At 38.2% G+C, this 22,491-nt stretch overlaps 4 protein-coding genes across 5 annotated transcripts; all 4 read left to right on the top strand.

The window, feature by feature from the left end:
* The first annotated feature begins 570 nt into the window (after positions 1-570).
* On the top strand, positions 571-5,436 carry LOC110758177 (transmembrane and coiled-coil domain-containing protein STS1). The gene is made up of 16 exons (XM_088244049.1): positions 571-804; positions 919-1,161; positions 1,326-1,407; positions 1,511-2,149; positions 2,390-2,555; positions 2,671-2,823; positions 2,981-3,078; positions 3,256-3,347; positions 3,479-3,549; positions 3,635-3,770; positions 3,935-3,994; positions 4,097-4,179; positions 4,248-4,324; positions 4,440-4,510; positions 4,861-4,918; positions 5,126-5,436. Exons 2-16 carry the CDS (start codon positions 932-934, stop codon positions 5,246-5,248), a joined length of 2,139 nt encoding a protein of 712 aa, XP_088100175.1. The 5' UTR covers positions 571-804; positions 919-931; the 3' UTR covers positions 5,249-5,436.
* Positions 5,437-5,965: 529 nt separating this feature from the next.
* Positions 5,966-8,292, top strand: LOC110758208 (uncharacterized). The gene is made up of 5 exons (XM_021960018.2): positions 5,966-6,177; positions 6,681-6,847; positions 7,303-7,378; positions 7,735-7,807; positions 7,921-8,292. The coding sequence occupies exons 1-5, from the start codon at positions 6,024-6,026 to the stop codon at positions 8,039-8,041; spliced, it is 591 nt and encodes a 196-aa protein (XP_021815710.1). The 5' UTR covers positions 5,966-6,023; the 3' UTR covers positions 8,042-8,292.
* A 6,749-nt stretch (positions 8,293-15,041) lies between these two features.
* LOC110758779 (uncharacterized) lies at positions 15,042-17,466 on the top strand. The gene is made up of 5 exons (XM_088244284.1): positions 15,042-15,257; positions 15,771-15,937; positions 16,395-16,470; positions 16,828-16,900; positions 17,014-17,466. The coding sequence occupies exons 1-5, from the start codon at positions 15,104-15,106 to the stop codon at positions 17,132-17,134; spliced, it is 591 nt and encodes a 196-aa protein (XP_088100410.1). The 5' UTR covers positions 15,042-15,103; the 3' UTR covers positions 17,135-17,466.
* A 169-nt stretch (positions 17,467-17,635) lies between these two features.
* On the top strand, positions 17,636-21,061 carry LOC110758186 (coiled-coil 90B-like protein (DUF1640)). 2 transcript variants are annotated; one of them, XM_088244283.1, is made up of 8 exons: positions 17,636-18,023; positions 18,214-18,543; positions 18,719-18,850; positions 18,976-19,035; positions 20,208-20,284; positions 20,395-20,451; positions 20,557-20,623; positions 20,708-21,061. In XM_088244283.1, exons 2-8 carry the CDS (start codon positions 18,355-18,357, stop codon positions 20,825-20,827), a joined length of 702 nt encoding a protein of 233 aa, XP_088100409.1. In that variant the 5' UTR covers positions 17,636-18,023; positions 18,214-18,354; the 3' UTR covers positions 20,828-21,061. The 2 variants fall into 2 exon arrangements, with proteins under 2 accessions (XP_088100409.1, XP_088100408.1); XM_088244282.1 differs by having other exon boundaries at positions 17,636-18,112.
* Positions 21,062-22,491: the final 1,430 nt, after the last annotated feature.

The following is a 22,491-nucleotide window of genomic DNA, read 5'->3' as shown; positions in this document are numbered from 1 at the left end:
TTGTAACCCTAGTAGGTACTATCAAATGCTATCACAAGCGTTTTTGGTTGTTCAAAAATGCTCACAAGCGTTTTTGGTTGTCCAAAAATGCTTTTAGACCTTTCAGAAGCACTCTCAAATATATCCTAATAACTAATTAGCTATTCCTGTAGGAGTATTTTACTTTTTAAGGAAATGTTGGAAGGCGTCCCAATGATAAAACAAAAAAGTTTAATTGTTTTTTTTCACTGGAAACCTCTTTCCCAATTGATAAAACAAAAAGTCTCAACATTAGTCCAATTATGAATAAATGCTGTCTAATTTAAGGATAGAAAATGGTTATTTGATTTAATATTTTTATATGATAAATTAGCAATTTGAAGTGAGACATGTAGCAAATGTATCGAAAACAACTCTTCACGTTGCTAAACATGTGCAGAGTCTATTGGAAGAGTTCCTGGGACTGTAGCATCTTTCATGTTTTCAGGGAGGTTAACTTTGCTGCTGACTCTCTGGCTAAGATGGGGCATGAGATGGAATTGGGTGTTCATTGCTTTGTTTTGCCTCCTGGTGGTATTACTGGTGTCCTCCAAGAAGACAGGGATGGCTTTTAAGGTCTAGGTTGATTTATGTTTAGTTGTTGTTTGGGCTTAGCCCTCTTTGTTACCAAAAAAAAAAAAAAAAACAACTCTTCACGTTGCCGCGTGGGCAAGCAAATAAAAACGACGTCTGGGCTGGCTGTCTCTGGTGCGGAGGAGCCAGGAGGAGGAGAAGAAGTTGAATATTTATTTCAATTTAAAACTCGAGCGTCGAGGAGGGCTTCAGGTTGAATCAACAACATTGCCAATTCTCGCGCGATTGAATTTTGTTCACTATTAGTTTGACCGCAAAATAACTACTACAATTAACACAAAAATCACCAAACTCCCATGAATTCAGTTCTCTGAGACTCATGGCAACGACGTCGTTCTTGACGCCGACGCAGAGGTACGCCGCCGGAGCTCTGTTCGCGTTCGCTCTTCACCAGGCTCAGATCCACCAGACCCATCCCCTGCGATTGTCCTCTGAAGAAGAAGAATCAACCGAGGAGCGGACCAGTAGTGTCAGCAGCGCCGACTCCGTCTCCGACGGCCCGGAGCTTTGGGTCCATGAAAACTCGGGTCTCCTCCGACCCGTTTTCAGGTCCATTTCACTCCTCAATTTCATATTTTTATATATTTATTTTATCTGATCTTTCAACCCTGAATATTAGTGGAGCGGTGCAGTGAATTTATATAATAAGGGATTTGAATTGTTGGACTTTCGCTACCCTAAGGCATTTTCAATATTGCTCATGTCGTGAATAGGTTTCTGGAGATTGATTCTGCAGCCTGGTCCGGACTTCAGGAAAGCGCTGCTACTTCTCCTGCTAGCCATCATGTTGGAGCAGTACGTCTGTTTGTTCCAATATTTTGATCACCATTTTATTTTGGGTTAATTTTATATTTTGTTTTTTTAATTGTCTTTGCTATGTTTTTTGACTTTATCATAGTTCTTGAGGTTGCTTGCTGAAGAAGGTGGTGATGGTGATAAGGATGGTTCACAAAGTGCAGATCAAGAACTTGCTTTGTCCAGAACTGTTGATGCTATGGCACTTAGCATGGAAAAGACTTCGGAGTCTTCCCAATCTAAGAAGGAAAAGCATCGTGAATATGAAAATGAATGCCGTGAGAAATTCTCCACAGCTGAGGTGAATAAAAACATTGAAGCAGCGGATGAGCATTTGGAAAGTCCGCAGGAGAAAAGGACCACAGCTGAGGTGAAACAAAAAATTGAAGAGGATGTGCAGTTGGAAAATCTGATGCAGAAATGCTCCACAGCTGATGTGAAACAAAACAGTGAAGGAGTGGGTGCACTTTTGGAAAATCAGCAAGGCACTGGTGGTAATCTGGTTAGTGCCAAAGACGCACTTGCGGCTAGCAGTGAGATTCGTGAGAAAACTATTGGAGAGTTGACAATGCTCAGTTATCAGAGGAAAGTTATGGTTCTCTATGAGCTCCTTTCAGCTTGTCTGGCTGATAAACAAGAAGACAACAAGAAATGTACCCGTCGAAGAAAGGGTTATGATGCTCGGCATCGCGTAGCTCTGCGATTGCTTGCAACTTGGCTTGATGTCAAGTGGATGAAAATGGTATCTATGTTCGCCCTCTGAGTTCCCTCCTAATTTATTCTACATGTGCTTAGGTTGAAATGTTCTTAGGTTAGTTAGGTGTCTTATGATATGATCAGTATGAAAAGATACCTCCTCATTTTCGCTTTTAATCACCAAGATCAGGATAGTATCGTATTTCGATACAAATTGACAGCAACTACATTCCCTTCTTCATTATGGTCACGTTTTATGCTTTTTGTCCTAAACTTTGCTTTGTAGGAAGCCATTGAGACAATGGTTGCTTGCTCTGCAATGGCATTAGTGAAAAAGGAAGAAGAAAAAGAAGAAACCCAGTCACCAAAAAGCAAATGGGCTAAATGGAAGCGTGGTGGTATCATTGGCGCAGCTGCAATAACCGGAGGAACGTTGCTGACAATAACTGGTGGTATGAGACCCTAAAAAAATCTTTGCTTATTGTAGAAGAATTTAAAATCCTTCTACAAATTTTTCAGCTTCAACAGTTTTGGTCTTGCAATTCGTGTAGTTTTACTTTTCTACAGGATTAGCAGCCCCAGCAATTGCTGCAGGACTTGGTGCTCTAGCTCCAACATTGGGCACTCTCATCCCAGTAATTGGAGCAAGTGGGTTTGCTGCAGCTGCAAGTGCTGCTGGAACTGTTGCTGGTTCTGTTGTTGTTGCTGCATCATTTGGAGGTGAATAGGTTTTTTTGGTTGTTGAATCATCTGATTTGCTCTTTATTGTTTCTGTGGGATATATCTTTTGTTTCTACAAACAGTTTCATATTTCATATTCATATTGTATTTGTGCGAACTAATTTATGGTCTACTGCTCACTCTCCATTCAATCAAGCTGCTGGAGCTGGACTCACAGGGAGCAAAATGGCTAGAAGAACTGGAAGTGTCGATGAATTTGAGTTCAGCGCTATAGGAGAAAATCATAATCAAGGCGTGAGTTTTTTTAAGCTCCAAATTCTATTTTAATTTTTTTTCTTCTTATTATTCTACCTTAGGGAGAACTTTTACTATAGTCCGGTGGGCTATAGTTTTGTTTTTACTCTCTCTCTTTACACACACATATCTATAATTAGTGGTTCAAACTGTAATTTTTCTCACCTTATCTCTCAGAGGCTAGCAGTTGAGATCTTGGTTTCAGGATTTGTTTTTGATAAGGAAGATTTTGTAAGGCCTTGGGAGGGACAGGATGACAATTTGGAAAGGTACAGATATTTTTACTACTCTTCAACATGTTTGAAGAACCTGAAAATTAAACTGAACTGATCCAGGCCTTTGAAATCCATAAATGGAAGTTACAGATGAATTATCTATTATGACCTTAACAAATCTATAGGTATGCGCTGGTCTGGGAATCGAAGAATCTAATTGCAGTCAGCACTGCAATTCAGGATTGGCTTACTTCAAGTAATTGGTTTGGATTATTGTTATTTACTGGTAATATGACGATATAAATTGCACATGATATTGAGATTACCTCTGGTTGATGTAGGAATTGCAATGGGGTTGATGAAGCAAGGTGCAATGATGACTGTGTTAGGCACTCTTGTTACTGCACTGGCTTGGCCTGCAACATTACTTGCAGCTGCTGATTTTATAGATAGCAAATGGGCAATTGCTGTGGACAGGTCCTTTTTCACCCTTATCAAGAAGAGTGGGAAAATCTTTCTTTTAAGTTCATTCTTATTTGTGATTTCCAGAAGCTTTGGTCAGGAATGCTGGAGTTACTCCAGAGTAGCAATGTTTGTTGTGAGTTTCTATCTAGACTTGTTCAACCTTTTTTTTATTCCAGGTCAGACAAAGCAGGAAGGCTGCTTGCTGAGGTGTTATTAAAAGGAATTCATGGGAACAGGTCAACATCATAACTTGAAATTATTGTTATCTCATTACTTCAGAAATTCCTGAAAAACCAATCCGAATAATTTTTGTTCGCTCGGGATTTCGTGGACTTCAGGCCTGTAACACTGGTGGGTTTCTCACTTGGAGCACGAGTAATTTTCAAGTGTCTGCAGTGTTTGGCAGAAACTGAAAAGAACGGTAAGTGATAATAATTGCTCATCTATCTCCTCTATCCTGGATTAATAATTATTTCTTTATATTGGCAGCTGAACTTGTAGAAAGAGTTGTTCTTCTTGGAGCACCCATCTCGATCGCAGATGAGAAATGGGCAGCTGCTAGAAAGGTGATAGCAAAATTGGTTTTTTTTGTTTTTGTTTTTCCTTTTTCTCCACCTCCGAAGTTTGCAGAGTTTTATTACAACTTTGGTGCAAGTGTTTACTACCTCCGGATATTTGCAGATGGTGGCTGGAAGATTTGTCAATGCCTACTCCACAAATGATTGGATGCTTGGGATTGCTTTCCGTGCCAGGTATGCAGAATGGGAGATTGTTTTAGTAGAGCCTTTGGTCATACCTGCAAATTTTAGGAATTAGTGGTTGATTTACTGTAGGAAATATGTTAGGCAGGTCTCTCTCTCTCTCTCTCTCTCTCTCTCTCTCCCCTTAGTGCCCAAGCCCACCAGAGAACGCATCTCAACCTTGAACTAGCTTACAACTTGATGGCTATACACTTGTTTATGAATACAATTACGTGCCCATTTCAAGGATTTGATAGAAGGAAATGGGATGGGGTGGGGGTCAGTTTATTGCAGCTCTACTATACTGATAGATTGTTATTTGTTGATTTCCATAATAGTAACTAATGATCACTTTTGAACAGTCTACTTTCTCGAGGATTAGCCGGAATTCAACCTATAAAAGTTGAAGGGATTGAAAATGTAAGTTTTCTCCTCATCTCTCTCTGTCTCTCTCTGCCATCTCAGTTGCTCTTGGGAGGCGCATTACTTCAACTAGAATTCTGTGTTCCCTGAATAGAGCTTACTGCTTGAGATAGTTGCTGAAAAGCAGTACATAACTTAGAGTTCGAAGGGGGATAACGATTGAAACCCTTAACAACATCAGTATGCTTTCTTTGGTATTTGCAGGTTGATGTAACTGATGTGATTGATGCCCACTCTTCCTATCTTTGGGGCGCACAGCAGATCCTGGATCTGCTTGAACTGGAGGCCTATTATCCTGTTTTCCGAAGCACTATTTGCATACAATGAAACTGTAACTATACTACCACCACTCTTCCTTTTCCTGGTTTGCGTGGGGTAAGAAGAACAACACTCGGTGGATCTAGATACTTGTTTTTGTACTTGGTCACTCCATCCATGTCTGTCTTCCATATCTTACTGTAAGAGAACAAAAAAGCGTCTCAAATGCTTGAATAAAATGTGTACATATTATGAGATATCTTGCTCTTTTGGTAATATCCTTGTGTTGTGCCCTTTGCCTGTTATACTATTTGACAAGGCTGGATATCTTCATTTAACCTCATTTAAAACAAAGTTTCTGGGCAGATGAGGGTTAGGCAGTTAGACAGGGCAGTGAGCCCGACTCTTTGCATCCAAGTTCGAATTCATCTTCGTATATTAGATTAATTTAGAGTAGTTAACTTTAAACTATTGCTCGTATTTAAAAAAAAAGTTTCTAAATATCTTCATTAAAAACCAAATACATATAACTCACAGTAAAAATAAAATTTCACCAAATCAGATGTTAGTAAAACTATGGATTGTAAGATGATTCATGCAATGCCTTGCTGAAAATGAGAAGATAAATCAATATACTACGGTAAAAAAGAATTGTTAAGTAAAAAAAAAGAGTCCGGTAAATTCGTTAAAAACCTACTTGTCACACTTTATTTTATTATTCCGTGCGAGTAAAACCACGTGTGACGCCACCTGAGCAAAATGGGGTACAAAAATACGAGAGAGCCAAACCCGCGTGACAGAATGAGAAGAGAGTGAGAGTCACAGTGAGGACGACGACGACGCCATGGCTACGAATAAGAGTACGGAGAAAGAAAAAGGCCCAGAAAAGGTCTCGAACAAAGGGAGATCATGCAAAGGAACACTTTATTATTCAACCGCTCTCAAATCCAAAGCTTACAATCCTATCTGCCTCGGCGTTCCTCGCACCCTCCCTCAAGGTCTCTCTTTCCCTGTAAAACTTCCCTTCTCTCTTTCCTTGTTATTTTCCGTTTGGTTCTCGAGAAAAACAAACAATTAAACATTAGTTCCATCACCAACCGACCTATTTTTTATTTATTAATTCATGAGACACCTGATCGATTGCGGAAGTTTCGATTCTCTTAGAGAATTCTAACTTTTAGGGTTTCGATGTTTGAATTCTATTTTTTTTTAAATTTAAATTTTGTAAACCAGGTTTTAGCTTTTCACCTTATATTTGAGATTCATTCGTGAAAGTTTAGGTTAGGAAAAAGTCATCATCTTTGAGCTGCAGACAGCTTATTTTTTTTGCTTTTCCTATAAAGGATTAATCTTTCTTTGCTAGTTTTGTAAATTTGATTTTAGAACACATTTATTTTTTCTGGATTAGATTGTTTGCTTTGTGCTCTCCTTTTTGCCAGTTGAAACCTTTTTTTATATGAAAGTCGTATGCCACCTACTAATATGTAGATTTGGTGACCAGTGCCTGACGCAGTAGTTGTAGCAACTGAGAGGGAGGCTTCTAGAGAGGATCGACATCTTGCTGATTTTCGTTATGCTTGTGCTGGTTACTCTATGTATTTGGATCGAATTAAAGAAGACCCTTCTCAAAAGAACACATTAGAATTGCCCGTTTGTATTGGCTTGGTGGTAATCTCTCACCCTCTCTTTCGCCCAGAGACTCACACACAATGAAACATTTTATTATGTGCTTATATGAGATGTGGGGGTTCATGTGCTTGATTATTGACTTTAATTGGTTGCTTAAATGCATGGAGATTTGCAATTGTTTTTCTTTGTCTTTTAATTTTAATTTTGATGTTAATTGGATTAGTTATTACTTTACCTTGCTTTACAGTTTACGTAATGAGATCATGTTTAACGAGATCTCAATATATTGTATGATAATGATAATCAGCTATGAGCTATTCACGGAGGTTGTGACTTTTGGGTTTTTGGTGCAAATTGGAGCGGGATCGTTCTTAGATAGCTGGAAGTAATATGGTCTGTGACTTTATGGGCGCATGAAATTTCTAATTAAACAGCTCCTTTTGCGTGCATTAGTTTTTGTTTAGCAAGCAATCTGACTAAATGAGTTGCTGCAGTTTTTGGTTGGCAAAAGAATCCATAAAACATCACCAGCTGCCGCTCCTGTTTCTACCCATGTTCATCACAAAGAGGGTAAGGAAAAAAAAAAAATTTGTTTACCAGTCTCTATTTTTTTTTTACTTGTCATTCTCTTTCCAGGTGTTTCTTACAATAGTTTGCCTTCAATATAGTCAAGGTCTTCCTGCAAAAATGACATGTAGATAGTGAGGTCGTGTGAGTATAATTCCACTGAACTTAGCTTAATTCTGCTAGTTACTGATATGCATTCCAGAGATGGTCGCGTTGGTTAAGAATATATTAACTATATAGTATTTGGTTTCTATAAATGATTTAGAAAAAGTTGTGTACCAAAAACAAGTACTGTTTTTTCATTAAATGTTACATTATCATCTGTTGTCAGCTATTTATCCCTTTTCTTTACCTTCTAGATGTTCGTGAAGTCCCTCAGACTCAGAGGCACCAACCACCTACTCAATCTGCCGGAACTGTTTTCTTGAACAAGTAAGCATATGATTAGACTATCCAAGTGAAGAATATGAAATCCTGGTTTTACGAAACTTTAAGCCTTATTTCGTAAGGGTTATCTTATCTGGTGTTTGTTAATGAATGTGTAGGTTTTCAAGAAATGCAGATCTTGTTGCTTCAGGGGTGACTAAGAACGTGTATAAAGTAGGTAACTACATAAAAGGAAGTCTCTCAGATTTTTTGTTCCCATACAGAGGGAGATCAAAGTAAGATGGCTTGTTGAAGATATCGGACGAATGAATAAATATACTGAAGAAGCGGGATTCGGCTTCAAGTCGACCTGGTTTCTGTGCTTGTTTATAATACCTCACTCCACATTTTGAGCAATATAATGTTAGTGCAACTGCTAGTCGTAGTCGTAGATGGCGATTATTATTTGTTCTCTAACTGTTTATTTAGTTGTGGAGGAATGTGACAAGAGGTTCTGTTATGTATGATACAATGAAATCCAAATTGTGCAATTTGCTAATCTTACCGTATGATTCTCATAAACAACCTTTGTATAACCTTCCTCATAGAACTGGTCGCATAACTATCATGTCAGTGAATTGAATTTAGCTGAGGAGTTTTTGCAAGGAAGGAATGGAGTTTATGTCTCTTCTCTACACATGCGTTCGTCTGTGAGCGACACGCACGTGTGAACGACATTAATGTACCTGCACACGCACATCTTGATATTCATTTTTCTCTTGCCATATTCGAATTCCAATCCATATTCTTTTTCTTTTTTCTTTTATTTTGGGGTAATGGGGGTGTCTCTGACTAAACCAATAAGATTAGATGAAGATAATGTATTGGTCTTGGTTTACTGCCCTATAAATGAGCAACTAGCAGATATCTTCACAAAGTCATTGGCTAAGGATTGATTCCACTACCTTAGGGATAAACTTGGAGTGAAATCAGCTCAAAACTTAAATGGGAGTGTAGAAATGTAAGTAAATGGGAATGTAGAATTGTGAGTAATAAGTTGATTAGCATAAGTATAAGCCTAGAACAATAATAGTGAATACACTTAGCCTCTTAGAATGGCAGGTGTAACGCTCCAAAATATAAGGCTGAAATAAGCTATGTGTAGTGATCTTAGTATAACTAGATGAATGGCTGAGATATAATATGATGCTTGTGTGTATCCAGCTAAGGCTAAACGTCATGAAGTACACGTTTTTGTGTGCTCATTCTCAGATAAGAAATATACATTCCTCTCTGCACTTTCTGGTAGAGAGAAGTAGAGCATTTCATCATTCTTCTATTCTTTCTTCTAGAGCATTCCATAACTCAGCTAGAATACAAAAGCACTAACATGGCCTTAGAACCAGGTTCGATCAATTGAATCTGGGTGTTCTCAATCTGTGAAATCGAGCTACATTAGAGCTCAATCGAGGCTCTGTGAAATTGCTAGAGTTCGATCAAAACCTAAATACAGTTTGTTCGTGGCTTACCTGAGATCAAAGATGGCTGGATTTGGAAGTTCAGAAGTAAGAACTCCGATCTTCTCTAGTGAGAACTATGAGTTCTGGAGAATCAAGATGGTAACTATATTCAAGTCATATGGGCTTTGGAATTTGGTGAAAAAGGGAATTCCGATCCTTGATTCGAAGAAGAAGACCGAGGATACTTCAGAAGATGACTATGATGAAAAAATGGCTACCATCTTCATGAAAGATGCAAAGGCTCTAGGCATCATTCAAAACACAGTTTCCGATCAATTCTTCCCTCATATCACCAATGCTGACTTTGTAAGATGGCATGGGAGCTGCTGTATGGAGAATATCACGGTGGTGACCACGTTAGATTGGTAAAACTCCAAAACCTCATACGTGAATTTGAATACAGTAGAACGCGTGATAATGAGTCCTTATCTGTTTATCTTACTCGATTGAATGAGCTAATTAACCAGATGAAAACCTTTGGTGAGACTCTCTCTAATGAGAGGCTTGTCCAAAAGGTTCTGATCAGTCTTAGTAAGGTTTATGATCCTATTTGCCTGGTGATTAAGAATACAAAAAGTCTAGAAACTGTAGAACTTCAGGAAGTTATCTCAATATTGAAGAGTCAAGAACAACGGTTCAAGCTACATAATGTTGATACAGCTGAAAAGGCATTTGCCTCATTCTCTGTGAGTCCAAAAGGCCAGAACAAGGGTGGCACTCAATCTGGTTCATCTAAATTCCAGAAGAATTGGAATCCTAAGGGCAAGTCATAGGAATCAAAGTCCAAATTTCAGCAGACTAGTTCTACACAGGGTTTGACCTCATCACCATTAGTGAATCAAGAAGGGGCAAAGCCATAGTGCAAAGTGTGTTCGAAGTTCCATTTTGGTGAATGCAGGTATAAATGAAAGCCTAAGTGTTACAATTGTGACAAGTTTGGACATTGGGCTAGAGAATGCACTGCAAGTAAAAATGTGCAGAAAACTAACTATACAAATCAAGTGGAAGTGACAGGAAACTTATTTTATGCCAATAGTACCATCTTTGGAGCAAGTGTTAATGGTGAATGGTATATAGACAGTGGTTGCAGCAATCACATGATTGGAGATAGGAAGCTGCTAGTTGATATAAGAACAAACGTGATAGGCAAGGTACAAATGCCAACTGGAGAGCTTGTTGATGTAGTTGGAATGGGAACTCTAGTGATTGACACTAGCAAAGGTAGAAAGTACCTCAAAGAAGTGATGTATTGACCTGGGTTGAAAAAGAACTTACTAAGTGTGGGACAGATGGATGAGCACGGTTACTATTTGCTATTTGAGGGCAAAATGTTCAGCATCTTTGACAATTCCTCACTGGAAAGTCTTGTTATCAAAGTGGAGATGAAGAGGAATAAATTCTATCCTTTGGCACTATTACCTAATGATCATATTGCTCTGAAAACGAGTGTATCACACTCTACTTGGACTTGGCACAAAAGGCTAGGCCATCTACATCTAAGGGGGCTAAACCAACTCAAAGAAAAGGAAATGGTGCATGAACTTCCATACTTAGAAGAGCTTGATGAAGTATGTGAAGGGTGTCAACTTGGAAAGCAACATAGATAGTGGTTTCCAAAGAATCAAGCATGGAGAGCAAGCAATCCCCTTGAGCTAATTCATGTGGACTTGTGTGGGCCTATGCAAAATGAGTCTATAGCCGGTAACAAGTACTTCATGCTTCTTATAGATGACTGTACAAGAAATATTTGGGTTTACTTTCTCAAATACAAGTCAGATGCACTGAACTGTTTTCGAAAGTTCAAGTCCATGGTAGAATTGCAAAGTGACTTTAGAGTGAAATGTTTGAGAAGTGACAAATGGGGTGAATTCACATCTTGTGAGTTTAACAAGTTGTGTGAAGATGAAGGTATTCAAAGACAACTCTCTATGGCTTACACTCCACAACAAAACGGAGTGGTGGAGAGAAAGAATAGGACTGTGGTTGAAATGGCAAAAGTCATGCTTCATGAGAAAGGATTACCTTACTACTTGTGGGTAGAATCTGTACACACAACTATCTACATACTGAATAGATGTCCTATAAGAGCACTTAGAGATATAACTCCATTTGAAGCATACAGTGGGAGGAAACCAGGGATTGCACACCTTAAAATCTTTGGTTGCTTGTGTTATAGGCATATACCAAGTGAGGTGAGACATAAGCTAGATGCAAAGAGTACCAAGGGGATATTTGTGGGTTATGGAACCTGTGAAAAGGGATACAGAGTGTATAATCCAGTCACTAAGAAGCTTATACTCTCAAGAGATGTTGTGTTTGATGAAAATGCAGCTTGGGATTGGAAGGAAATGCCTGAGAATCATGTATCTGTGACCAGCCATGAAGAGCAATCCAAGGTACCTGAAGCTACATCACCAAAGACACCTCTTGAGAGTCATGATCAAGTTCAGTCACCAAGAGAATCATCTCCTCATGAACCATCAGGTGGCATAAGTAGCAGCATGAGGAATTCTCAAGCCTTTGATCACACTCCGCTAAAATGGGTGAAACTTGGATGATGTTCTAGCACAATGCAATCTTTGCATCATGGAACCTGGGAAATTTGATGAAGCTACTAAAGATGAATCATGGATAAAAGCCATGGAAGATGAACTGTCAATGATTGAGAAAAATGCAACATGGAAGTTGGTGGACAGACCAACTGACAAACCTATAATTGAAGTTAAATGGGTGTTCAAGACCAAGCTCAATCTTGATGGCTCAATACAAAAAATAAGGCAAGACTAGTAGCCATGGGTTATGCTTAGAAACCAGGTGTTGACTATAATGAGACTTTTGCACCAGTGGCTAAACTTGATACAATTCGAACACTAGTTGCATTGGCAGCACAGAAGAGTTGGAAATTGTATCAGCTAGATGTTAAATCTGCTTTCCTAAACGGTGTGTTAGAAGAGGATGTTTATGTAGTCAGCCAAATGGTTTTATGGTCAAGGGGAGTGAAGACAAGGTGTACAAGCTTCATAAAACTCTGTATGGCTTAAAACAAGCACTAAAGGCATGGTATGGTGAAATTGACACCTACTTTGCTCAATGTGGATTTGCAAAGAGTCAAAGTGAGGCCACTCTTTATACCAAAACCAGAGGAGAAGCAGAAATTATGATCATGTCTATATATGTAGATGATATTGTGTATACAGGGAATAGTCAACCAATGTTTGAGGAGTTCAAGAGAGACATGATGGTAAAGTATGAAATGACATACTTAGGGCTCCTACATCACTTTTTGGGAATGAGAGTCATCCAAACTCATACAAGTATCTTTATTCATCAAAGAAAGTACACTGCATCTTTATTGAGTAAATTTGGCTTGAGTGACTGTAAACCTGTTTCTATAGCCTTAGTTACAACTGAAAAGCTGAGCAAAGATGATGACAGTGGTCTAGCAAATGAAGAACAGTATAGGAAGATTGTGGGAAGTCTATTGTATCTCACAGCCACAAGACCTGATGTGATGTATGCAACTAGTCTACTTGCTAAGTTCATGCACTGCCCCACTAATAAGCACTATGCAATTGCGTCAAAGGAACACTTGACTATGGCTTGGAGTATGTGAAAGGAAGAAATGTAGTCTTAATTGGCTACTGTGATAGTGACTAGGGTGGCACAGTTGATGACAACAAAAGCATCTCAGGATATGCTTTTTCCTTTGGTAGTGGAGTCTTTGCTTGGGCCTCAGGTAAACAAAACTATGTTGCTCTCTCTACTGCAGAGGAAGAATATATCAGTGCATCAGAGGCAACTGCACAGGCAATTTGGCTCGGGTTTGTGTTAGAAGATTTTGGCAAATTTCAAGCTGAGGCTACTCCACTTTAGTGTGATAATATTGTTGCAATTCCCATCACAAGGAATCCTGTGTTTCACCAGAAAACTAAGCATATTGATCGATGTGTTTCACCAGAAAACTAAGCATATTGATCGAAGGTATCACTTCATCCAGGATGCTCTGCAAGAAGGAATCATCGACTTGGTTTATTGCCCTATAAATGAGCAACTAGCAGATATCTTCACAAAGTCATTGGCTAAGGATCGATTCTACTACCTCAAGGATAAATTTGGAGTGAAATCAGCTCAAAACTTAAAGGGGAGTGTAGAACTGTAAGTAATGAGCTGATTAGCATAAATATAAGCCTAGAACGATAATAGTGAATGCATTTAGCCTCTTAGAATGGCAGGTGTAAGGCTCCAAAATATAAGGTTGAAATAAGCCACGTGTAGTGATCTTAGTATAACTAGATGAATGGCTAAGATACAATATGATGCTTGTGTGTATCCAGCAAAGGCTAAACGTCATGAAGTACATGTTTTTGTGTGCTCATTCTCAGATAAGAAATATACATTCCTTTCTGCACTTTCTGGTAGAGAAAAGTAGAGCATTTCATCATTCTGCGTTTCTTCATTCTTCTATTTTTTCATCTTGAGCATTCCATAACTCAGCTAGAATACAAAAACACTAACAGGTTGGGGGTCAGTTTATTGCAGCTCTACTATACTGATAGATTGTTATTTGTTGATTTCCATAATAGTAACTAATGATCATTTTGAATAGTCTACTTTCTCTAGGATCAGCCGGAATTCAACCAATAAAAGTTGAAGGGATTGAGAATGTAAGTTTTCTCTTCATCTCTCTATGTCTCTCTCTGCCATCTCAGTTGCTCTTGGGAGGCGCATTACTTCAACTAGAATTATGTGTTCCCTGAATAGAGCTTACTGCTTGAGATAGTTGCTGAAAAGCAGTACATAACTTAGAGTTCGAAGGGGGATAACGATTGAAACCCTTAACAACATCAGTATGCTTTCTTTGGTATTTGCAGGTTGATGTAACTGATGTGATTGATGCCCACTCTTCCTATCTTTGGGGCGCACAGCAGATCCTGGATCTGCTTGAACTGGAGGCCTATTATCCTGTTTTCCGAAGCACTATTTGCATACAATGAAACTGTAACTATACTACCACCACTCTTCCTTTTCCTGGTTTGCGTGGGGTAAGAAGAACAACACTCGGTGGATCTAGATACTTGTTTTTGTACTTGGTCACTCCATCCATGTCTGTCTTCCATATCTTACTGTAAGAGAACAAAAAAGCGTCTCAAATGCTTGAATAAAATGTGTACATATTATGAGATATCTTGCTCTTTTGGTAATATCCTTGTGTTGTGCCCTTTGCCTGTTATACTATTTGACAAGGCTGGATATCTTCATTTAACCTCATTTAAAACAAAGTTTCTGGGCAGATGAGGGTTAGGCAGTTAGACAGGGCAGTGAGCCCGACTCTTTGCATCCAAGTTCGAATTCATCTTCGTATATTAGATTAATTTAGAGTAGTTAACTTTAAACTATTGCTCGTATTTAAAAAAAAAGTTTCTAAATATCTTCATTAAAAACCAAATACATATAACTCACAGTAAAAATAAAATTTCACCAAATCAGATGTTAGTAAAACTATGGATTGTAAGATGATTCATGCAATGCCTTACCGAAAATGAGAAGATAATTGTTTTCTTGATACAAATAAAAAAAAACCATTAGGATAGATTTTTTGAACAAATCAATATACTAAACTATTTATTTTATTATTAAGTAAAAAAAGAATTGTTAAGTAAAAAAAGAGAGTCCGGTAAATTCGTTTAAAACCTACTTGTTACACTTTATTTTATTATTCCGTGCGAGTAAAACCACGTGTGACGCCACCCGAGCAAAATGGGGTACAAAAAAACGAGAGAGCCAAACCCGCGCGACAGAATGAGAAGGGGGTCAGAGTCACAGTGAGCACGACGACGACGCCATGGCTACGAATAAGAGTACAGATAAAGAAAAAGGCCCAGAAAAGGTCTCGAACAAAGGGAGATCATGCAAAGGAACACTTTATTATTCAACCGCTCTCAAATCCAAAGCTTACAATCCTATCTGCCTCGGCGTTCCTCGCACCCTCCCTCAAGGTCTCTCTTTCCCTGTAAAACTTCCCTTCTCTCTTTCCTTTCTTGTTATTTTCCGTTTGGTTCTCGAGAAAAACAAACAATTAAACATTAGTTCCATCACCAACCGACCTATTTTTTTATATTAATTCATGAGACATCTGATCGATTGCGGAACTTTCGGTTCTCTTAGAGAATTCTGACTTTTAGGGTTTCGATGTCTGAATTCTTTTTTTGTTTTAATTTAAATTTTGTAAACCAGGTTTTAGCTTTTCACCTTATATTTGAGATTCATTCATGGAAGTTTAGGTTAGGAAAAAGTCATCATCTTTGAGCTGCAGACAGCTTTTTTTTTTTTTTGCTTTTCCTATAAAGGATTCATCTTTCTTTGCTAGTTTTGCAAATTTGATTTTAGAACCACATTTATTTTTTCTGGATTAGATTGTTTGCATTGTGCTCTCCTTTTTGCCAGTTGAAACTTTTTTTTATATGAAAGTCGTATTGGCCTACCTACTAATATGTAGATTTGGTGACCAGTGCCTGACTCAGTAGTTGTAGAAACTGAGATGGAGGCTTCTAAAGAGGATCGACATCTTGCTGATTTTCGTTATGCTTGTGCTGGTTACTCTATTTATTTGGATCGAATTAAAGAAGAACCTTCTCAAAAGAACACATCAGAATTGCCCATTTGTGTTGGCTTGGAGGTAATCTCTCACCCTCTCTTTCTCTCTTTCGCTCAGAAACTCACACACAATGAAACATTTTATTATGTGCTTATATGAGATGTGGGGGTTCATGTGCTTGATTATTGACTTTAATTGGTTGCTTAAATGCATGGAGATTTGCAATTGTTTTTCTTTGTCTTTTAATTTTGATGTTAATTGGATTGGTTATTACTTTACCTTGCTTTACAGTTTACATAATGAGATCATGTTATACGAGATCTCAATATATTGTATGATAATGATAATCAGCTATGAGCTATTCACGGAGGTTGTGACTTTTGAGTTTTTGGTGCAAATTGGAGCAGGATCGTTCTTAGATAGCTGGAAGTAATATGGTCTGTGACTTTATGGGCACATGAAATTTCTAATTAAACAGCACCTTTTGCGTGCATTAGTTTTTGTTTAGCAAGCAATCTGACTAAATGAGTTGCTGCAGCTTTTGGTTGGCAAAAGAATCTATAAAACGTCACCAGCTGCCGCTCCTGTTTCTACCCATGTTCATCACAAAGAGGGTAAGGAAAGAAGAAAAAAAATTTGTTTACCAGTCTCTTTTTTTTTTACTTGTCATTCTCTTTCCAGGTGTTTCTTACAATAGTTTGCCTTCAATATAGTCAAGGTCTTCCTGCAAAAATGACATGTAGATAGTGAGGTCGTGTGAGTATAATTCCACTGAACTTAGCTTAATTCTGCTAGTTACTGATATGCATTCCAGAGATGGTCGCGTTGGTTAAGAATATATTAACTATATAGTATTTGGTTTCTATAAATGATTTAGAAAAAGTTGTGTACCAAAAACAAGTACTATTTTTTCATTAAATGTTACATTATCATCTGTTGTCAGCTATTTATCCCTTTTCTTTACCTTCTAGATGTTCGTGAAGTCCCTCAGACTCAGAGGCACCAACCACCTACTCAATCTGCCGGAACTGTTTTCTTGAACAAGTAAGCATATGATTAGAGTATCCAAGTGAAGAATATGAAATCCTGGTTTTACGAAACTTTAAGCCTTATTTCGTAAGGGTTATCTTATCTGGTGTTTGTTAATGAATGTGTAGGTTTTCAAGAAATGCAGATCTTGTTGCTTCAGGGGTGACTAAGAACGTGTATAAAGTAGGTAACTACATAAAAGGAAGTCTCTCAGATTTTTTGTTCCCATACAGAGGGAGATCAAAGTAAGATGGCTTGTTGAAGATATTGGACGAATGAATAAATATACTGAAGAAGCGGGATTCGGCTTCAAGTCAACCTGGTTTCTGTGCTTGTTTATAACACCTCACTCCACATTTTGAGCAATATAATGTTAGTGCAACTGCTAGTCGTAGTCGTAGATGGCGATTATTATTTGTTCTCTCACTGTTTATTTAGTTGTGGAGGAATGTGACAAGAGGTTCTGTTTTTTTATTTTTTTTGGGTCTGAACAAGAGGTTCTGTTATGTATGATACAATGAAATCCAAATTGTACTATCATGCAAGTGAATTGAATTTAGCTGAGGAGTTGTTGCAAGGAAGGAATGGAGTTTATGTCTCTTCTCTACACATGCGTTCGTCTGTGACTGTGAGCGACACGCACGTGTGAACGACATTAATGTACCTGCACACGCACATCTTGATATTCATTTTTTTCTTGCCATATTCGAATTCCAATCCATATTTTTTTTTCATTTTTCTTTTATTTTGGGGTAATGGGGGTTTCTCTGACTAAACCAGTAAGATTAGATGAGGATAATGTATTGGTCTTGTGAGCTGGTTCATTAGAAAAGCCAAAGTTATAAAACTAATTAGCAGCACCCCCATGACCAATGGACCTGCCTGCCTCCAGCTAAAAAGGTCTGAATTATCGTAGAGACGATAATACAACTACTTAATTAAGAAACGTGCTTAAGATAATTAGCAGTTTGTGTTCAATTATTAGTAGTTTGCAAAAATAAAATAGAAAAAGGTGGTGCGCGCTGTTTTGGGCAAAAGCTAATCAAATAGCAGCAAGCAAGCAACCGCGAAATCAAACCCAACTCTTTCTTCTCTTCGCGAATCCCAAGAAGGACACAAGGACAACAAGCCTATCCAGGTTCATCCTCTCTTCTTGGATTTCTCAGCTAACAATAAAACCTTCTCTCTCTACGCTCTTAGCCCCGTTTCGTAGCTTTTCCGATACAGGTACTGGATCGGATTCAGTTTTTGTTTCATTATTGCATTCTCGCGTTTCCTTGCGTTTTCTCAGTAACCAAACGGTTCGCATTTCTCTTCCCTGTGTGAAGATTCTCTCATTGTTCTTCGCGCGATTTGTTTGACCGATCAAAGGAAGGTTTCGGACGCCGATTCAGAATCGATTGATATTTTTGTGGGTTGAGATTTTCAACTAGCATTCGGAAATCAGGTTCTGCGGAAATTGAATTCGAATGGCCGCTGCTGCGGCGTGTAAACGGGTCGGGCAATTAGGAACCAATTCGGGGTTCGGATTGTCCGGTTTTGCTTCGAAAGTTGCGGTGTCTCCGTCTTTGGAGTACAGGCATTTGGATTGCAGACTAACTTCTCAGCTCGTCAAATCTAATGGAAAGCGATTGTTTCTCGTCGACACATTAGCCTTGGTGAGCAATCACATCGCTTTCTCTTGCATTCAATTTTCCAAATTCACTTATCTATACGATGTTATTTGAATTTCTGAAAATGATATGTTTGTGAAAAACTCAAATGGCAAAAGAAATTACAGTGACATTGGAGTAGGATGTAATTGAGCCTAATTATATGCTGCATTTCGTCTAGGTTAGGAGATTAGAGGGCCAAGGGGTGCCCTCAAAGCATGCCGAGGCAATAACAGCTGCCATTACTGAAGTGTTGAACGATAGCTTGGAAAATGTGTCTCATTCATTTGTTTCCAAAGGAGAGATGCAGAAAGTAAGTGATTCTCATTTTTACTGTTACTTTTCTATTCTTGATTACCTCTCTGTATATTGGCGTTCATCAATTCATGAGGAGACAATTTAATTATCCGATTGGGTTTTTTGTGTGCATAATATCAGACCGAGATGATCCAAGAATCCAATTTGTCCAAATTCAAATCCGAAATTCAAAGCGCACAGGTACTTACTAGTTCCTTATGTTAATCACTACGTCGGGCTGGTGGTTTTCTATTTGATTGTTGTTGAATTTTCTTTCTGGTAATGTCTTTGTTGGATTCTTTTGGTAAACCAAGAACTTATGTCGCCTGTTTAACTTCTGTTGATTATGAGCAGCCAGGAATTGTGGATTATATTCTTCTAGTTCCCATCCCAAATCTTATTATTGTCTTGCATGCAAACATTGTGACTGAGTGACATTTCTGGAATACCCTTTGTAATTGGTCACAACTGTTTCTTTTTTCAGTTGTGTTTGTCGTGCATAAATAACCACCAAATCATTGATGGTATGCCAATCCAGATTAGATTTCAACTGAAACTGTTGTCTCTAAGCTCCCGTTAACACCAATAGACATGACTTTAGTGCTTCTCCTATCTAATTTTGAGTTAGACTAAATAGTGATCTTCATGAAATATGCCCCCAGTCCCCACTGTTTTTGTATGTGTGTGTGAGAGCATTATGATAAATGATTGTGCCCCAATCATGGCTGATCATAATATTTGGACATTAATATGTTTAGTAGTGTTCATGTACCTAAAGTATGATGCCTCCATTTTCTGGGTGGCTGTTGCATGGTGTGGTGTGCTTCTGATTGTGGATCTTACCAGCAACTATAAGCCAAACATTTAGGATTTCAGTCATACATTTGGTTACTTTGGTTGGCATTTCAGTCTCCTAATCTTCTACATTTGATTTTCTGGGCATGAATTTACTAAACTATTCTATGAAGACCATAATTCTCATTTCATAGGCAGCATATGGGAGATGGAATGAAATTAAGGAACCCATTTGGAACCAATTTTAGATTAAATTGAAATTTTGTCAATATATTGGAAAGGATTTATTAGTTTTTTCGATCATATGTTTCAAAGGTTGACAGCCATGTCTTTATCTCTCTTTAACTTTCTTGCCATATTTACCAATATGGATATAATTGATCACAAGAAGGATAGTTATTGAGTTATCTTTTCAAAGTGACCTTGATTTGTTGGCTAATTTGTTTAAAAATTCCTGCAAGACTCTAAAGAGGCTGAACTCTTATGTTATCTAAAGAATCCTTGCAATGAAAAATAAGGATTTCTTAGTTCCTGGGCTAGCTTCTATTGGTAATTTCATTGAAAAATATGTGATGCAGGGACACCATTTTTCTTCGTTGCAACACGAGACTGAAAAACTTAGGAATGATATAGAGAAGATGCGTAGCGAATTGAGGTCTGATTTACGGAGTTACTTTACTGTCGTTTTCTGTCTGTTTCCTTGTCAGTATGTGTTGGCTTTTTCGTAATGATCTTCACGATGCAAATATTTTCATTGTGATGCAGGTATGAAATCGACAAAGTTACTGCAGGGCAGCGGTTGGACTTGAATCTTGAAAGGGGGTAAATGAATACATTAAAACTTTTTATCCTCTGAGCATCTCAGGAACCTCTGTTTCAGTCACGATATTCACCCTCCTTGTTCATTCTTATGGTTATCGAGTGTAGGAGGATACGGGAAGAGCTATCAAATCAGAATGCAGAAACCAATAACCTTACTAACAAACTTGATCGGGTGAGAATTGGAGCTAATACTTTTCCAATTGAACTAGGAGTGGATGATTTCTTATACTAACTATTACTTGTATATTATTACCAGGAAATTCATGCTCTAAGGGCACAGGTGGAAGCAGCAAAATATGATGTCATAAAATACTGCATAGGTACTCTTGTTTCCATTTCTGCTGTTGGTCTTGCTGTGCTTCGTATCTTGATGTAAACGTTTTTTTATAGCTGACGATGACAAAACCCAATAGGGGAAAAGGTTCATTCTTTTCAAGCTGTTGTATTTTTATTTTCAATTTTTTTGGGTTACAAGCTGTTGTATTTTTAAGAAATATGATAAAGATGTGAAAGATTAGGACATTGTAAGTGGGGCCTAGCCCAAGGAAGAATTCAATTACGCAAACCAAATATTCATCTTGTTAGAATTCAATTAAGTCCTCTTTGCCTCTGTCTTTGTCTCTCTCTGTCTCTCTCATGTGCCAATATGATGCAAGTCCAACGTCAATAAATGATGGGTAAGGAAGTTCATGGGCTGGGTTTGGCTGGGTCTAATATCTATTTATAATTTTGTTCTTTTCAAAAAATATTTAAAAAAAACATCCAATAATAGCTCTGCAACTAATCAATGGGCTATTAAAGACCTCTCATTATATAACTCCTAATTATTCAACACTAGATGAACGGGTCAACTTGACCAAAAAAAAAAAAGATGAACGGGTCAAGTGGACAACTTGTAACCCTTATTTTGTGACTGAAAATCTTTGGGAGTTAAACTCAAGTGGGGTGAGGAATGAAATTGGAGTAATAGGATACGACGACGAGTAGTTAAGAGTTTGGTTGGGCTATTAAAGACCTCTCATTATAACTCCTAATTATTCAACACTAGATGAACGGGTCAAGTGGACAACTTGTAACCCTTATTTTGTGACTGAAAATCTTTGGGAGTTAAACTCAAGTGGGGTGAGGAATGAAATTGGAGTAATAGGATACGACGACGAGTAGTTAAGAGTTCGGTTTCCTCCAATCTAGAAATTAAGAGTTCGGTTTCCTCCAATCTAGAAAATAACAAGGCATTCATCAAGCTATACATACACCTATGTCATCTGTCTCTAGGTCTTCTCTGTACACATCTACATCCTGGGGTGATCCAAAGTTTGATCTCAAAACTCATCAGTCTAATCTGAATGCTGCGTATACACGCAACGCAACTACAGAGACCTTAAAAATAAAAAACAAAACCAGATAATATATTTGGATGGAAATAGGTTGGTGGGTTTGGACTGGATTGGATGGGGTAGTATTCAATCCCACTCCATTTCCCAAACGCAAGGTAAACTTGTAAGCACAGTGGGGTCCTGTTCAAGCACCAAGCCACCAACTTTACAAAAAGGGACAAGGATGGATATATATAATATACAAATATCCCACTGAATCTGATTGGATTGCATATTGGTGGCCCATATGTCTTCTATTGTCCGTATCCCACGTTTGTTGAAGATGGGAAATCTCAGATGGAGCCTCCCCCACCTCACCTCTCAATTGCCCTCATGCCCAGTCTCATTATTCTACCCAAAGAAAACACAAGAAAGGCCTCACGTCCTCCTCACTTGTCCTCCTCACTTGTACTCACTGCACACCTAAACTCAATATATTTTACATCTCTCTCATCTTTCTCTGTATCAATTGTACCAAGTACAAACACGTTTTGTTGCCACCAGGCCCATTACAACACTTTTTTGCACACATGTTTGATTCCTAATTTTCGTGAGTACCTAGTATATTACACCAAGCGCATTACAACACTCTTTTGCATGCACATGTTTGATGCATATTGCACCACGGGCAGGGCCTCCACTCGAATGCTCGTACTCGTATAAT

The sequence above is a fragment of the Prunus avium genome, chromosome 7, assembly GCF_965620075.1.
Source record: "Prunus avium chromosome 7, drPruAviu1.hap1.1, whole genome shotgun sequence".
NCBI classification, from domain to species: domain Eukaryota; kingdom Viridiplantae; phylum Streptophyta; class Magnoliopsida; order Rosales; family Rosaceae; genus Prunus; species Prunus avium.
This window is presented reverse-complemented; position numbering and strand designations above follow the sequence as displayed.